Raw genomic sequence first — 13,172 nt, forward strand, 5'->3', positions numbered from 1 at the left:
GTGAAGTCCTACGTGAACCTCACTGACGTGCACAGGCCAACAAGCGCAGGCAAACATGATTAGCCATCCTAGACTAATCATGTTGGCGATGGGGATAATGATGATGATGACGACGACGATGATGATGATGACGGTTGTGGTGGAATGGTTGTGAATTGTTGTGGAATGAGTTGCTGTCGTTATTGTTGTCGTAGTAGTCGTCGTGGTGGTGAAGGAGGTGGTATTGGTGGTTACCGCGCATACGCCAGTAAATGTGCTTTCCGGGTGGCATGCTGCTTTTTTACCGTCCGCGCTGCTTTTACTCTAGGCACCTTTTATACCTCCGCACGAGTAACACGCCTTCGAACACAGAAGGGTGTTGTGCTCTACCTGGTGGTAGTTCTCAGCCAATTTTCTTTATTTTTTTTTCCAATTTCTTTCCCTCTCTCTTTTTTTTTTTGCGTGCCATTTTCTTTTAACATTAGATGCAATGCGTTACATACTTTACACTGACTGCAACTGCACGAACTAAACATTAACACACACGCACTCACCAACGCGCGTATACATGAAACATGCACAATGTACATGTTACATCTTCGCGGAAACCATACGTGATCAAATGTGTGCAGACTGTACCGATGGTTGGATAACGCGTACGTGCTCTGCTAGAGGAAATCTTGTGATGCGTGGCGGCACGTGTTCGCACGTGTTCTACAGTCACGTGTTCCGTTTAACAGTGCATGGACTATATGTACCTCTATAACTGAACTCCTGTACGTCTGAACTGTATGCGATGTGTACGTGCGTGTATACTCGTATACTGTGGTCTGGGATAAAATTCTAATTTCTACTTGAATTTATTTTTATTGCGATAGCAATTATATGGACACTCCAAAGCAGATTCGTGCCGTCGGCGTCGCCGTTGTCGTCGCCGTGAGGTTCCGTATGACGTCAACGGCGATGAAATCGTCGCCGCGCTCCGGACGCTGTATGTGCGAGTGAAAGGGCGCGAGGGACGCGCGCTTTCACGGGGAGCGAACGCACGTCGGAGAGCAAACGCGCGTTCTGCGCCGTGCTCCTTGAAGGCTGCAGAAATTAGCGTCTCTTTCCTCATTTCCATATATAGAGAGCAAACGCAACTTTTTCCGTCGCGCGAAAGGCTGTGGGGGGACGGGAGGGAGGGAGGGGAGGCGACGTTTAGCTGCGGCACCAAATGCGTATTTATATAAAAACGCGCGCGCGTTCTGTGCGAACTCGGACAAAACGCCGACGGCGTCGACAACAGTTCTGCGCGTTGCTGGTGCTGCAGCATGTCCAAGTTTATACAGCTGATAAAACTACTATCCTTACTCCATATAGCTCTCTACTAATTTGCTATCGCAATTGGTGCTTCACCTTTCGGGTGAAACTGCGACAATTTTTTTTTTCATCACTTTGTGCATACTATAACATCGTCATCACAAACCTAAAGGAACAGTAGTTGCCGACAACAAATAGAATGTGAGCATCTCAGAAACATTCGTTTAAGAAAGATGATATACGACACAATACAATAAAATACCAACCGATGATCGGATGGCTAATATACACCTTGAGGCCTATCAGCAGGTTGAGCTTACGAAGGTGCGCGTGTAGAAATACACCGATGCTGAGGTGAGAAATAGGGAATTCTGCTAGGCGTTATCATCCCGGATGAGTCCATCTATAGTCCTCTTCCCCGTGTGGATTCAATCTCCTGCCCCTCTTCTTTTTAAGAAAATATGTTCCTCTGCCTTTATCTACAAAGTCCATTCGAGAATCGGGCTGTGCTACGCACTTAGGCGAGAGAGCGTTAGATGTCTGTTTTGTCACGGCATATATTCTAAAATTTTTGCTAATCCGTAGGACAACGCCAATCCAAGCACCAACAGAAGACCAGTCGCAGGCCCAGCTGACAAGTCCAAGACCTGAGGACCAGCTGCGGCTGGTGAACAGGCCAGGCTATCAGCACAGGGTCACGGCTACTTGGAATAGGTGGGCCGCCCACTTTCGGGCATCAAGAGATTAGTCTCCGAAATAAAGTTTATTCACTCACTTGCCCGGTGTTATGTAGCAGTTCTATTCCAGTGCTATTCCTTCTTACGCTTCATCTGTGGTCCAAGCGCAGCCCTTCCTCCGTTATCTTCGGATTGGTGGTCGCTCGCGAGTGGTGGATGATAACGAAGAAATAGAATCAAGGGAAAGGTTTCCTTACGTTATACGTGCCGGCCCTGTTGTCTGCTGAGAAATTCAGAGCCGGTATAATTATTAAGGACTCCTTTCGCCTGGTTATTTTGCTTTCTTGTCACCCATGCACCGTTTACGGCTGGCCGATCGCGGTAATAGCGTAGGCGGAGCGCCGTTCGAACCACTGACGCAGCGCGAAAAGGAATAGCATTGGTACTCGAATCGTTACACTATCCCGGCCCAGTGTTCGGCAGCTCCGACAGGGTAAAAACCTTGATCCTGCAAGCGCTTCTACTAAGAAGGCCATGACCCTCTCCTTCCTGGGCTTCCAAGCCGCGGGAACGCGTGGCACTCCGCCCGTCTGCACCCGGCACGAAATTCACGCCTGCGTTCAGAGCCCAGTACCTTGACAAGTCGCAGGATCCATCATGTGACACTTACGACGCGGATGAGGCAGCCACAACGGACCACCTGCTAATTCGCACTGAGAAACATCGGCCTTGCTGGGACACAGCGATCAGTCGTTACATTAAACGACTCGTTCTATCCAAGAGGGGCTCCTGCTCACCGGAAAGCCATTCACGACAGCTTAATTTATACCTGTTGAGGAGTAAGCCTCTAATAGACTTCTTAATTTAATATAGGCAAACCATGCACCGGATGCGCCAGAAGGGTTGCCTTTATTTTTGTTCAGTAAACGTTTTTGTATCTCTCTCAAACGAGCACATATACTCGTACGCTGAAATGTTACATATAGCCGCGTATCCATGCGGCTCAATATGTCATCATTTATTTGTCAAACGTAAAATGGCAGTTTACGGTGCGCCGGTGGTCGGCTGATTAGCAAAACCGCTTGCGCTGCGGTACTCGCTCACTATAGCGCGGTCCGATCCTGGAAACAAACGTAGTATTTAAGTGCATGCGAAATCAGTTCGAAAATAATTATAATCTAATTAACTCGAATGAAATAAATTCACTCATTTCATGCTTTGTATGCTACACTCAAAAGTTAATCCTGGCTTTCGCGCACAACTTAATTTTGCTCGCTCTGCTGCTTTAGCTTCATCACATTCTTCGAGAAGCGTCGAACCAGCCGTGTAGTAACTGTATATCTTTGGTTCTTCTTTCTGGGGTTTCACGTGCCAAAAGCAGTTCTGATTAAGAGGCACGCCGTAGTGGAGCGCTCCGGATTAATTTTGACCACCTGGGGTTCTTCAACGTGCACTATCTTCGGTTCGGATACGAGAAATCCGCTTGTAATGGCACCCCGAACAACGGTCATCCTCTTCGGTTGTTCGCGTCCGATGTCATCTGCTGCACGACGTGGTCCGTATTCGCCTCGGTTCTTGCGACGCGGAAGCCCCAGAGCTAGTGCTGATTCGCAAGCTGTACCACGTATAAGCAATACCAACGTGAGACGACAGAGATGTGCTCGGCCTGCTCAGAAACGACGACAGGCACGCGCAAGACGTCCCACGTCGACGTGCAAGAGACGTCGTGAACAGGCAGGCACCAAAAAGAAAAGCTTGCTGCCGCTGAACGAGCCGGACGAGGAAGGGGTTCCCCGAGATGAAATGGTGAGAGAGGAGGCACGCGGGCAAGAGGTTTGTTCCTCGCCCTCCTCCTTCTCGACTCGAGACACTTGCACGGTGCTGCGAGCCGCGTCCCCGACGCGGCAGCGGAGCACGCGGCGTTTTTTTGCGAGAGCAGCGGGAGCAAGGCGGAGAAGCGGCGGACCGTTCGCGCTCCTCTCTGGGCGAGCCGCGCGTGCAAGCAAGCGGCTGGCTGCTGGTGGTTCTTGCTGGGCCAGCAAACGTCGTCGTCGCCGACGCACGCCGCTAGCGCCCCCCGGCGATCGCCACGAAGGGTGCACGCGTCGGCAGCAGCCCCTTCTGTTTGGAAGTCGTGCGCCTCCACAGGTGGCCCGCGGTGCGAGAGAGCAGCCAGCGCAGCGCGCGCACACACGCACGACGTTCGCCGCTACCGCTGCTGTTTGGCCGATGGATTCGTCAGCGGCGCTGGCCGCACGGGAGAAAGAGGCTGGCGCGGCGCCTGCCGGACCACGACGACTACTACGACGGCGGCGACGACTACTAAGCGCTTAGCGCAGCGGGAGGGCACGCAACCGACCGCTAGCGTAGCGCGGCCCCCGCGCGGCGGCGTCCGCTGGGTGGTCCGTGACGGACGGCGTTGGTTGCGCCTGCTGCGTTTGGAAAAGACTTCTCCGGCGTTCAACTTGGCTCGCTTACCCTTCTCTCGCCATCGCCTTGCCGCCCCCCACACCCCGACTCGCCGCCCCCTAGCAAGAGACGACAGCGATCGACACATCTTGCGAATCGCTCCGCGCTCTTCCTCCGGCTCCTCCCGTGAATTGTGCATTTTTTTTTTCCTCTCTCGCTGACGCCCGAACAGCTGGAACTCCCCCACCCGCTTCCATAGCCAACATCCGCATCCCTCCTCCGAAACTTTCTTCGCAACGACGGAGGAGTGTGTATAAGCTTCAAAGCGCGAACAGGTCGCAGCCGGCGTTCGACTCGGTGGCTCGCCCAGGAGCGGATGCTCAATAAGACCGATACGCGAGGCGAGCCGTTCTCTCTTGTCTTTGCTTTCCTCTCCTTCCTTCCCATCGGCGACATCGAGCGCGACGCGCAGTGTCGTCGTCGTCTTTTTCCCACGAGGGAGCTCCGACTGTCTCCTAAACGTCACGCGGGAGTATAGTGTCGCTCGTGGCTGCATCACTCCCACCGCCGCCCACGACATACCACCTCCCCCCGCCCCCCCTCCCCCCTTCGTCTTCTTGTTCTTCTCGGCTGCCTGTGTGCTACACGCGTCGTTTTATGCCGAGCGGGGCATTATTTTTCGTCCCCGCTTTTGTTTCCCGTGCCGTCGTGTCCGGGGGGACTCCTGCGAGAAGATGGCACTGGGCCGCGTGAGTTGTGACCGGCGGCAAATTTAGCGTCGACCACAAAAAACGCCCGCCTACCCGCCGTTGTCGGCGTCTTCTTCTTGCTCTTCTTCCTGTGGTCGTAGTCTCGCGCGACGCCTGGCTCGCACACGCTCCGAACAGGAAGCGGTGGTCGCGCGGCGCCGCTCCGACCGTAAAAGCGACGCAAGTGGACGACAAGCCTCTGCAGCGCAACAGTGCATTGCGAAAGGACGTGTCGCCGGCTGACGTCACCGATCCCTGGGCGAGCTTTCCGGAGGCCCCCCTTCATCGCGGCGCGAACTTGAAGAACGGGAGCCATGGGCGGAGCCACGCATTTGAGGTGAAGTGAGAGTTTTATTTCTTCGTCGCTTTCGCGCGTGCTGGTGCGAATGTCATTTTCCTCCTTTTCTTCATTTCGTTTCCGCGCGAGATTTTCTTTGTCTTTCCTGCGTTTTTTTTTAATTCTTATTTCACTGCACTGTCACTTTTCGATTTCCACCAAACCTCTTCACAGAGATGCGCAACGTTTCGGGTTGGTCCCTTTTACTGATATCAGGAACCACTTCGAGAGTTAACAACACGAAGAATTTAAAGACTCAGAAGCACGAAACAGGGGTCGAATTACCAACCTTTTCGTTCGCAAGTGCTCTTTGCCATTGGCCAGCCAATTTCATTAATGATATGTCCAGCATCAGGCTGGGCTGGGATTTTCTCTTACGAATAATTATGGCGTAAAATGTTTTTTTTTTATACGGGCCCTGGTGTATACCAGCGCTGCCTTAATTAGCAACTACTCGATCTTACTTGCCGCTTGTTACCTGATAGTTTACATTTATATATAAGCATATGTGTGTCTGCATGTAAACATTCCTGTGATGTTCGCTTTGGGATGTTTTCTTTGTCAGCAGGGCAGATGGTGAAAAATGATGTAGAACGAAACGCAAACAAATTGAGTCATACTGCGGGTTGCGCGATAAACCCTCGCACAAGTTACTGTGATAACTCCGACGCTTCGGTGGGGCATATCATTAAGTAAACACCTGGCCACAAAAGTTTACGGACCGTGGTATCTCAGAAAACGTTCAATTCCCGAGCAGCCTGTAGCAGTAGCCAGTAAAATTGCATACGACAATGTTGTTAGCATACTACAGTCGAGGCCCGAAATGCAAATATCAGGCTGCGTTGTGAACTGCGGAGATATTGAGCTTTTTCTCAGATTTCATGGTCCGTAATATTTTGTGGCCGGGTGCACTCAATATGACCAACAGCGGTTTCGCCTGCGTGACCGTTTGAACACCCTTGGAACAGGATAATATTATCATATTATCGTTCCCAGTTCGTTGTTCGACTCGTCCGATATTTTCGCCAAAACGTTTTCTCTCCAGTCTTTGTAAAGGCTCGCTTTTCCTCAACCATTTAACCCGTAAGCGCAGTCTGTGTTTGTTCTAGCGGTCTCTACTTATTGCCAAAGACAAGCCCTAATTGTACAGGCCGTACCTTCTTTGCTTTCCTTGCAGAGAATGAATTACTCTGGTCACTTTATTTCACATAGTTCCTTCGACTTCGGCGCCAGTCCGCTGTCTTTGAAGCTTTACGTTCAATTCGTTATCAGCTAGTCAGTATTTTACATTCGAAATCTAGACGGGCATGAAGGCGAAGCCTCCTCCCTTTTCGGCACAATTGTCTTTTACTAAGATCTATAGCGAAACGTAACGGGTAACTTCACTAGAGTTTTCTACGGGCTGCTTGGCACATAGTCATGCACACACTCATGAGACACTGCTTTCTTTTACAATAGGTAAACACGCGTGTACCACATTCGCTTATTAGAAATGTAATATGCTAAAATTCGGCGGAATGAAAGAGTATGGAAATTTTCGATTGATTTTTTTTTTTTCGACGAACGTGGTAGTTAAATAACTATACGGGCATAGCACACGCAACCCGCTGAATCTGTCTCGCCGCAAACCGCTCACAGCAGGGGATGACATTTCCCCAAAGTAAATGTGTTTCACGTCGCACTAGCCGAATCGCTTCGACACCTCCACTTAAGTAGAAGCATTTCCATTCTCGCGTCCAGCCCGTACTTGTTCCGTGCCATGGTTTGCTTGCAAATTGTTGGTTTACTCGGAGCGTATAAGTCAGCACTACAGCTGGCAGATGAAGTTCCTTGTTTCTTTTCAGTTCTTGTTGCCGTCCAAGAGCTTGTGTTCTTAATATTTATTTCACAACTTGCATTTCTTATTCATGTGGAGGGGAGCAATTAGTCAGGGTCATGAATTACGGTTAATAACAGCTATTTATTCGGCCTTAAACGTTGTGCAAGTGGCGTGGGTGAAACCGGTCCACGACGATCTAGCACGTTTCGTGAGCGCCGTTACACGAGATGATTTATGCAGATTACACCAGCATCGTCACTGCTTTTTTAGCTCTTCTTTCTAAAGTTCTTCACTCGTGCGATGTGGGGCTGCAGGTTGCGAGTGCAAACATGCTCCGCTTGAAGGCAGGACACTAAACAACGAAAATAAAAAAAAGAGAGAAGAACGATCAGGAGCAGGGAATTGCGAAGTTTTACTTAAGCGTTTTGGTTAAAGCAAGTCACGTATTCGCAAAACGCTCTCTCGTCAAAATTGTTCTTAAGAGCAAATTCAAGTCAATCCTGGGCCCGTATTCTGAAAAATCTCTTACGCCAGACAGCTCAAACGCTCGGGAACACCGTCTCGAAAATTAAAGTTTATTTCATCATCATCATCTTACGCCAGAATTGTTCGTAAGAGAAACTTTCAGCCAATCGTGAAGCCGGACATATGATTAGTGAAGGCGACCGGCCAATGGTCATCACTTACGAACAAAAAACTGTGAATTCGGCGTCTGGGCCCGTATTCACGAAACGCTCTTACGCTAGAATATTTCGTAAGAGAAAATTTAGGCCAATCCTGACGCTGGACATATAATTAGCAAAGGCGACCGGCCAATGGGAACGAGCACGTACGAATGGAAAGCTCTGTAAATTCCGGCCCTGATTTCTCACGTAACTAAATAAAGCACGCCCCATTCCAAGAATATGTCACTGGCTTGCAATTGCCTAAGTACAGATTGGGTGAAATTTTAACGGAGAAGAAATATGAATGGCGTTCAACTAAAGTGACGTGCACATATCGGACACGGAAGTGACAAAGAAGCAGCGCACTTGACGGAAAACGTCAAATTCAACCGCAATGACATGTGCAAATTATTCCTTTCATTCTGTACGAATTGCTTTCAGACTCATGACACATGTGTTTAGGTTCGTGAGTCTGTATCTTGGTGTGTTATTATTCCGTTTGTATAGCGCAGGTTCGCGAGTGCACAGTTGGCTCTCAAGTACAATTTACCGCGTTGCCACCAAGCAATTACCATTGCGTAGCGTTATCATTCCTCTTGGTTCCATCTCCCGTCGTGCAGTCCTTGTCAAAAGGCACGAGCTATTTCCCCCTTGGTTTCCTCGGATGAGCATGTGATAAAAAAACAAGAACGAAACGTAGTTCTCGGGAGAGTCAGAAGTTGCCAAGCCTGCTGCAGTTAATCTCGACACCCTCCGCACTGTGCTTCTTATGACCCAGTTACCCACTACCAGAATTGCTCTGTTAGCCTTGAGAATAAATAGCGTCGGGACGCAAAGCTGATGGAACTGAAAACGTACGGCAGCGAATAATAATGAACGCTTTCCTGTAGCGCGGAGCAAATTCCGGTTTCCCAGAATGGATAAGACCGCCCGAACTATGATGCCCCTTATATGCCACTGTAGCTAAACTTTACGTCTACTGACTACCTGCTAAGTAGCACCTTGATATCTCTAATTTTCTACATGGGAGAGTTTATTGCAACAACTTTACAAAGATAAGCTCCGTTCGGGACCGACGTTGGACGCCAAAGCTATGTTTATTCTAGTGATTACACCCCCGCCTCCAACGTTTCTGCAACCTTGTTAATTAATTACTGGCTTGCGAAATAAACAGGACACACTTCAAGGGACTCACAAGTACCTTGACAAGCTCGACTCACCATTCTAAAGTTTTACCACGCCGCTACTCCCCTGTGTGGTCTCTTTCAAAATCGCTATTGCACACACCGAAGACTGTGGGCGGACGTACAGGACGGATGCGCGTCATAGCGTGTATGAGCTCTTTCTTACATTACTGAACTACTCGCAGCAAGACTCAATAAAAAGGAAGCCAGGCCAATCAAAAGTACCCAGCCGTCGTTGACTTACTGCGACAACGTATTTGGAAAGTTATTGCTCGCCACCCAATACGCGTGCTTTTGATACATCGGGCTTGAGTCTGACCTCTGTAATGTTACATTAGACTTGTCGCTTTAGAGCACTCAGAGCGCTTTGGCAACGCGCCTTACATACGGCCGGTCCAAATCGAGCTATCGGAACACATTCTCCTGGTTTATAATATTCAGAGCGCTCGGAGGTGCCCTCACCTTCGAGTTCGGAACGCCACTGAGATCCTGCAAAAATTCCGGTCACGTGGTTCCTCCCATTGTTCTGGAAGCAGCAGAAAGGTGTGCTCGAGGATGCTTTCTCAGGCAACATTTTCTTTACACTTGTACACCTGAATGTTCAAAATTTGCAGCATGATCCAAAACATTCACGCTTTTTTTTTTTTTTTGAATGTCCAGCCAAGCTACACAACACAAATTAAGACAGCATATCAACAGTGTACCCCTATCCCTCCAACCAAACTCGTGTGAAGAGTGGATCGCACTCTCCTTCCTGAGAGATGCCGAGCTGTCCTACGCCGACTTCATGCCGGAAATTCTTGATGAACAACACTGTCAAGCCTCCGCATTAAGACCAATAATAAACGTTTACACCTGTCTCGAAAGGACTCGGTATCGCCTAATTCAATTTAATGGAACGTCGCAGAAGCCAGATCAAGGTACCATAAGTATCTATTGTCTGAAGAAAAAATCCTAAAGCACAATATTGCAGCAGATGATGAGCTTTTGCCGTATTCACAGTATCCGGACACTTAGATCACGTCGTTGGGTCATCGGACCGTACCAACGCCTCAAAATGTCAAACTGCACAACAGTGCCGCAGTAACAAAGCAAACAGGTCGGTACAACTGCCTTTGTGATGGTTTACCTTCATTTCCTTAAGCTGGACTGGTGTACTTTCTTTCTTTCGCACACGTGTTTTTTGTCACATACTTTCGTGGAAGTCATAGCTCGACATGGCTTCACCAAACGGTTGCTATTTCTTACCCATTTGGCCTCATCACGGGAAATGAATGCTACTGTAGACAGAGAGAGAGAGAGAAGTTTAATGATACGAAATGCAGAGAGGTCGGCCTGAGGTAAATTCCTCTAGCCAGCTACTCGGCGTTGGGGGAAGGGAAAGAGGGAAATTTCGCTATACGCTTCATCTCATCTCGGCAGCAAAGTTCGGGCGTTTATCTCGGTGGTCTTATTGAGATTGCTTCTCAATATCAGGGCACGAAGGCATTGCTTGCGGTAACATAGAATTGCCTCGCCACGCCACTGTATGGCTAGGATGACATGTCAATAGAGAGGTTTAGATTAGGGGGACGCAAGCGTAGGGGGCCCCCTAGCGCTCGAGGGCCGGGTACTGCGCACGCGCAGACCCTAGCGCTTGGGGCCGTTACGCTTGCATCCCCCTAATCTAAACCTCTCTAATATAGAGACATTCCCATGTCGGGTGGTATAGTGAGGCGTAGTCGGCACTGGGACGACATTTATACGAGGCCAGGGCGTGAAGAAGGCTGAGGCGTGGATATGGGGTTGTCTGATGTTGGTGACATACCACAGCTTCTTTCCTCGAGAGGGACTTGTGTGGGTATATAGGTGACTGTTGAGTCTGTAGCAGTTGGGGGATGGTGCTGTATTTTATAGGTACGGTTTCCGCCGGTGGAGTTGAGTCGCCTTGCCCTTGCGGGCGCCCGGGTGGCATGATCTGGGGCCACAGATCATGCCACCCGTACGCTGGTTTCCACGAGGGGACTCGTGTGCGGCGGTCCGTACGATGTCTACGTTCAGCAGTATGTTGGTGTGTTGTAGGATTCTGCAGGCAGTGGTGGAGAAGCTCGCGATTCCACGTGGTTGAAACGCTCATTCACGTTCATCAACGCAGGAATGCGTCACAACGCTACATCGTTCTCGACTAAACGCTCCCTCGACGATTGGCCCTGAGCACGTGGGGGGCTAAAGAAATCTTATAGATTTAGCTTGGACTTCCGATTTCTAAGCCGCGGGGAGGCCCCTGGTTTAGTTTTGTTTCCCGAAAATACACCGTGGATCCGTAGTGAGAAAGTGCTGCATATCAACGGCAGGGAGTTCAGCAGACCGAGTTAGGTAACACCGCTAGAGGAAGCGTCTGGCGGAACGCCTTCGAAACTAGTAAGAAAGGCTGGCTGCACGTGATCGCGCTAGTCGCGTATATATACAGGGACTGTCCGCAAGCCAACGTGTTACTTGCACAATTCATCATCGTATGATGATGATGATGACGATGAATGCACTAGAAAACTTCAGTCCACGCAAACGCTCTGCATAATTCAAGGGCTGCGCCGCATTGACGAATGTCATAATAACGAGGCATGACTGCCTGCTCTTCTGTCTTAAGAGAGTTGTACACACGCGAGCTCAGCTTCCGCTGCCTTGTGACCGCAGTCTGCAGCGGCACGCGCTGTGCACGCGCTACGCTGCTTGCCAGGGCCAAGCGGGCCGATAATGAGGCGCTTCCCTGTTCCGCCGCTGCCGCCGTGTAGACGTCGAGCGCGTCCCGAGGGCCAAGCGTGCGCTGCTCGGCGCAGTGAGCAAAGCGCGCGCGCGCGTCTACTGCGACGTGCAGCTTCCGCAGAACGGACTGCAGCTGTCACTCAATTAGCTCGCGCATTCATCAGCGGGACTTGGCCGTGGCTGCAGCTCGCTGGCTCACTCGCTCGAGCGCGCGGCTCGATTGTCGGGCCACCGAGAACGGGGGGACCTATCTGTCATCGCCGCCGGCCCCGGGCGCGCAGATTTACGGCCGACCACACGTGGAGATCCGTGCACGACGAACGTGCTCTCAGTTTTAGTATTTTTCTTCCCCTCCATTCTCTCTCTCGCTCTCTGTATCGTTCCTTCTTATTTTCGCGTGAATGTATTTTTCCTTCGATATGCCGTATTTGCACTCGTACTACGGGCATCAGTTACGCATGGCCGACCACGCTTCAGATCCGCGCACTACAACCGTGCTCCCCATTTTTTTTTAAACACGAAAGTGTTTTATTCCGGGGTCCACCAAGACTTCACTGACGTATTTCCGTCACGGAAATACGTCATAGAACATAATACAAAGAAAGAAACCAGAAGAAAAAGTTCCACAAACATGCAAAATTTGGGAATCGAACCCACGACCTCTCGGTCCGCGACGATAGATCGCCGAGCGTTTAACCCATTGCGCCACAAACGCATTCGCAGAGAGCTACACAGACGCGCCTTATATATCTAACACTCCTCCGTGTACCCGCGCTCTTGCTCGGGGCGGTGCCGCCGCCTATGAGCAGAAAAGAGAAGTACTGCATTATGACACTAAAGCCCGGGATACATGGAGCGAACTTTCTCGACGAACTTCACGCGTCAAGTAACGACGCGGCGACACGACGCAGGATGTTTGCTGTGTTGCAATACATGCGGCGAACGCCGCCGCGCGTTGGCCGCCGTGTTGGCGGCGGTCCCGGCCGCCCGCTTCGAACTGAATTTGGCGTTGTCCTTGTAGAATTCACTTAGTTGGAAGCAAATGACTGCGTAAACGGCTTTCGCTTAGTCTCAGGCCGCTTCGACGACAGAGTATTATGGATAACCTTGAGTAGTTTTCGAGATCGCTTCTCGTTTCGAACGCGTCTAAGCCTAGCGAAAGAAATATCCGATGCCAACGCCATCTATCGGGGAAGTCGGGAGATAGGCATGACGACAGCATGTGGCCTCTGAGATCAGAAGATTTCTGTTGAAGGTTGTTGTAGAGAGCTTGCACTGCTTGTCTGTTTCCTCGCAGATCAGCGGATAT

At 50.3% G+C, this 13,172-nt stretch overlaps 1 protein-coding gene across 2 annotated transcripts in view; it reads left to right on the top strand.

Moving 5' to 3' along the window:
• The first annotated feature begins 3,906 nt into the window (after nt 1-3,906).
• Nucleotides 3,907-13,172, top strand: part of LOC119442402 (papilin-like) — a 60,810-nt gene continuing 51,544 nt past the window's right edge. For both annotated transcript variants that reach the window (XM_049662118.1, XM_049662119.1), the window contains exon 1: nt 3,907-5,453. In XM_049662118.1, the coding sequence (XP_049518075.1) occupies nt 5,431-5,453 (23 nt within the window). In that variant the 5' untranslated portion in view covers nt 3,907-5,430. The remainder of the gene's footprint in view (nt 5,454-13,172) is intronic.

Source organism: Dermacentor silvarum, chromosome 2, assembly GCF_013339745.2.
Source record: "Dermacentor silvarum isolate Dsil-2018 chromosome 2, BIME_Dsil_1.4, whole genome shotgun sequence".
NCBI classification, from domain to species: domain Eukaryota; kingdom Metazoa; phylum Arthropoda; class Arachnida; order Ixodida; family Ixodidae; genus Dermacentor; species Dermacentor silvarum.